The sequence below is a fragment of the Chrysochloris asiatica genome, unplaced genomic scaffold, assembly GCF_000296735.1.
Source record: "Chrysochloris asiatica unplaced genomic scaffold, ChrAsi1.0 scaffold07251, whole genome shotgun sequence".
Lineage (NCBI taxonomy): Eukaryota > Metazoa > Chordata > Mammalia > Afrosoricida > Chrysochloridae > Chrysochloris > Chrysochloris asiatica.
In genome coordinates this window covers 1-4,470 of record NW_006415769.1, presented here as the reverse complement: position 1 = coordinate 4,470, position 4,470 = coordinate 1, and the positions used below count along the sequence as shown (strand labels likewise).

General features: G+C 54.8%; 1 protein-coding gene across 1 annotated transcript; it reads right to left on the bottom strand.

The window, feature by feature from the left end:
* Nucleotides 1–663: 663 nt before the first annotated feature.
* On the bottom strand, nt 664–4,432 carry LOC102817000 (zinc finger protein 276-like). The gene is made up of 6 exons (XM_006878136.1): nt 4,417–4,432; nt 3,679–3,982; nt 3,420–3,451; nt 2,889–3,335; nt 1,681–1,759; nt 664–751 (listed from the first exon to the last, which is right to left on the bottom strand). The coding sequence occupies exons 2-6, from the start codon at nt 3,960–3,962 to the stop codon at nt 664–666; spliced, it is 930 nt and encodes a 309-aa protein (XP_006878198.1). The 5' UTR covers nt 3,963–3,982; nt 4,417–4,432.
* Between the last annotated feature and the right edge of the window lie 38 nt (nt 4,433–4,470).

Genomic DNA, 4,470 nt, shown 5'->3' with positions numbered 1-4,470 from the left:
AAGAATCATGCCAGTCCCATACTGCTCAAAATAAATCCTTGTTTGTTTAATCTAACAACAAAAATAAAAATATATGGATATAGTTTTTAAGAAAACAACAGGTGTTCTTGAAGATGTAGAGAAACTAGAACTCTTATCAACTGCTGATAGGGTTGTAAAATGGTACAGCTGAAGAAATCAGTTTGGTGTTCTCTAAAAGTTAAACATATGATATGGACGAAGCATGAAAGCATCAGGCCAGATGAATTAAGTCAGTCACAAAAAGACAAAAAATGTATGATCCCTCTTACCTGAGTTATGTAAAATAGACAAGAATATGGAGAACAAATTTTACTGTTGATTACCATGGGTAGAAGGGGAGAGGAAGGGGAACCATGAGCTTCTGTTATGGGTTATAGAAAACTTTGTATATGAATAATGGTGATGTTTGAACAACAAAATGATTATTAATATCACTAAACTGTACATGCAAAAATGTTCTTCAAAAAGACTATGGAAAAATTAAACTGTCTTTTAATTTCATTTCTCCACAATTTTTTGGAAGCCCTCAGATATGCTAACAATGAACATAAATAAGAACTCTGAGGTGACTACCAGTGGCTCCTTCTTGCCCTGTCCCACTCATACACCCACTGACCCCCACACTCTAGATCCCGGCTAGCCTTACTTCTTCTCGGGGTACGGCTCAAAGGACTCATCAGACGATGGGGCATTCTGCTTTTTGTCATGCTCGTCATCACTCAGGATGTCTCTGGGGAAGAGAGAAGACACTCAGCCAAACCTTGGACAAGGGACAAGGCACACAGGCCAATTCAGTTCTCCCAGACTTCCCACAGAAATAAAAATGCCTTCACTCCAGCCCCACTTCCAAGCACCGAAGGCAAGTAAGCTATGACCCATGCTGAAGAGCCCCTTACAGTCTCAGCGTATGAGACTCCCCGAGCAAGTGACCTTGCCCCAAGTGGGCTTCTGAAATTAGCCCCTCACTCCATAACTGCAGCCTTTGTCTAGCTGAGTCCGCAATTACTCATTTGAAAGTTCACAAAGGCAAAAGACAAACTTTACCCTAATGTCCACAAACTGCTACCGAGTCTGTTGGGCTGCACAGAGCCCAGGTCACAGGCCCCAGACCCTGGGAGGCCGACTGGCCTGCTCCATGGTACTAGCAGCATCATCAGTCATTCATTTTGAGCACTAGGGTGGCACCAAAATGGTGTTGGAGTCCTCCTGGTCTAGACAACGGCAGTCAGCAAACTGGCCAGTCACAGGAGGGAACAGACCCTGAGGACACCTCCAATGAGAGGTTTTGTCATCTACCTGCACAAAACCTCAGCTTCAAGTCACAACCAAGAGCTTGGCTTTCTATGCACTGGTGACCTCTGGGGTGGGGACAACACTGAGGTCTTTAAAGATAAGACCAAACAGGGGGAAAGGACCCAACCAGGAGGTGGCTTTAATAAGAGAGTATCCACCTGCCTGAAGTCAAAGAGAAGACCACCATGCTCCTGTACCCACACCAGGAACAAGACCTGACAAGCACAGGTCTGATGCTAATTGAGAGGCCCCCGGCCACTCCTTCCTCCCAACCTCGACAGAGGGCCACGTAGCAAGCACCTAAGATGGCGGAGTTTGCTTTTCGAAGAAGAAATTTTAGGCTGTTGAAACCCACTCTTCTCTCACCCCTCAGAAAGGTCACTGAACTCGTCTTTTACCCGATCATCCGAAGTTGAAGATGAAACCTGCTTCTCACTCAACTGCCCTGAGAAAGAGAAAAGGCTCACGTTACCACAGTGCCTACACATCCCATCCCAAGCACTGGGCACAAAAACTCTGAGGAACATCCCTCATCAGTTAGCCCAGCCCCTCTTCAGAGGACAAGACTTATTTCTTGGGGAGTGGGGGATTACCTCCATACTGTGGGTATTCTCACATATTTAAAGAACCACTTGTATCAATGTACTGTGCATACTTAGTTTTAAAAAGTCAAGTGGTACTAAAATGTTCACATAGCCATAGTAACTCCCTGTCCATCACTGACCTGCACTTGTTTAAAGTGGAGCCCTAGTGGTACCATGTTGTAAGCATTGGGCTACTAACCTAAGGATAAAGCTGCTAACCAGATGCTTCTTAGGAGAAAGGTACGGTTGTGTGCTCCCGTAAAGATCTGCAACCTCAGAAATTCTAAAGAGCAGATGGACTCTGCCTTATATGAGTTGAAACCAACTCAACTCCAGCAGGTTTGCTTTTGCTTTGGTATTGTGACACAGGAGGAGCTGAGACTCATTGGTGCGTACGTGCGTGTGCAAACAGGTACGCACACACCACACACTCGAGGGTAGAGAGGCATGCTAGAAGGTTGGCCCCTACTCTCCTGACACCAGCATCTCGAGGGAGCCGCACTAAGATCAAGGCCCCACACAAGAGGCCTGTGTTCTCCCCTGTCCACACTAGTCCCACTAGATTATGTTTAGGACAGCTGGCTGAGGTCCAGGAGTGACCTGCAGCTGGCCCAAAACATCAGCCTCGGGGGCAGCAGCCAACACCAACCCTTCCCCCACACTGTATGCACAAGGGCCCCATTCTTCTCTCCCTCAGGGCTCTTAACCCACAGAAACAGCTAGTGCCCTCTGCTCAGAGTGTGGGGCTGGAAGAAGACTAGAGGCCCGAAGCACGTGTCCTTATGGAAACTGCTTCAACCAGTTGCTCATGGAGGGCCCAGAACCTAACGAGCTAGGAACCCTAGATTCCTCAGCCCTGCTAGTAGTTGAAGGCCCCTAAGACAGGATGAACCAGCGCCCACCTGACCCCAGCAGTCTCTCTGCAACAACCCATACCCTTGGGCTCAGGACGAGGGAACCTGGATGAAGCACAGACTAAGAGCCTCCTACCTGGAGCCCCACTTGGGGGTGGACCTGGCTGGGGTGGGGAGCTTTGCCCAGGCCCCACAGGACTGTCATCCAAGGGAGACTGGGCCTTGTCTGTGATGGGCAGTGCCTCAGTCTCGGCCTCAGTCGTGGTCCCTCTGCCCTGGGAGTGCTGGGGGACAGTCCCAGCAGGATTGGGCCCCCGACTGGGGGTATGCCTCGGGGCTGTCTCCTTGTCCCACTCCCACTTGACCGCCAGCGTGCTGTCCAGTGTGAGAGCCCCGCAGCCGGAGTCCATGTCCATGGCATACTCGTGGCCCTGGCCGCAGCCCCACACGGCCTGGATGACGCCGCAGTACTCAGAAGAAAGCATCCTTTGCAGGTTGGGCAGGGCCCCGCAGCTGGCTGCATGCCCGTGCACCCACCCTACCAGGGCCTGCAGGCACCGAGGGCTCCACGTGACCAGGTCCGCTGAGGAGAGTTACAAAAGTCAGCCCCAGCCAGCACCTGCCACCCCGACTGCCCACATACCCCAACACTGACCTGGGCTCTCACCCTCCTCCACAGTCTGGGGTCGGGTCCCGGTCCTGCAAAGGATCAGGTGGCCGTGAGGAGGAGGAGCGGGGCCTGCAGTCAGTCCACAGCTCTGTTCCATTGTCACTGCTTTGCCCAAGGTCTCAGAACAAGCCGTGTCCCTCAAATGCTGTCCCCTCCTCCTCCTCCTCCTCACAGGCCAGCTCGCCCGCCTGCCTGCCTCCCCCATGCAGTGTCCAGGCCTGGTCTGCCCCTAGACCGGCCAGTACCCGGTGCCTACTTCGTGCAAGGTTGCCGGCGGGCCGCTGGGGAGGAGTTGACCTTCTGCAGGAAGGAGCTGAGGAGGCCGTGGCACTGGTAGAACTGGGCATGGCAGTTCTTGCAGACAAAGGGGGACAGAGCAGGGTCCTGGAGGATGGGCACCCCCAGCAAGCGCTGGAAGTCCCTGAGGAAAAGGCGCTCCCCCGGGGGGCCTCTCACCACGCTTTCCCCAGACCCCGGGCGGGAGACGCTGCGGAGACTCCGGGCGGAGAAGCGGCCATGGCAAAGGCGGCAGTGTCCCATGGCCAGCGTCCGGCCTGGTCCTGGGCAAAACGGGGGGATAGAAATCAGCATTCCTGAACGTCCACTGCTGCGCTGCGCTGCGCTCCGCTCGGGCTCACCGGCCTCTCAGGGGTGAGCAGCAAACACGTCCCAAGGAGGTGAGCCCCACAGCTCCGCCTGCAGCCCCCTCACCCCGAGTCACCTTCCTACGCCGCCCTCACCCTAACCCACCGCACCCCGACTCCCCGTCCGCAGTCCTCCACACCCGAGCCCTTCTCCAGCGCCGGCGCCCGGGTCCCCGCCCGCCCGCCCGCCCGGCCGGCCCACCAGCAGTGAGGAGGACGGCTCAGAGAGGGTGAGCGGCTACCTCAAGGTCACAGCGCCGGTCCGCCCAGTTCCGAGAGCGTTTCCTCAGCCGAGAGGCCCTGTCCGCGCCCCCGGCCCCCGAGCCCCGGCCCGAGCCGGGCCCACACACCTGCCTCCTCAGCGCCGTCCTCGGCTGCAGCCGCCGCCGTCCCGTCTGCGCTCG

What these genes read in the sequence shown, in the direction of transcription:
- LOC102817000 (XM_006878136.1), bottom strand. Translation starts at nt 3,962, where the DNA reads ATGGGACACTGCCGCCTTTGCCATGGCCGCTTCTCCGCCCGGAGTCTC. An exon ending in CGCCGGCAACCTTGCACGAA is followed by an intron (nt 3,452 to 3,678) that starts GTAGGCACCGGG and finishes GATCCTTTGCAG; the next exon opens with GACCGGGACCCGACCCCAGA. An exon ending in TTCAGTGACCTTTCTGAGGG is followed by an intron (nt 752 to 1,680) that starts GTGAGAGAAGAG and finishes TCTCTTCCCCAG; the next exon opens with AGACATCCTGAGTGATGACG.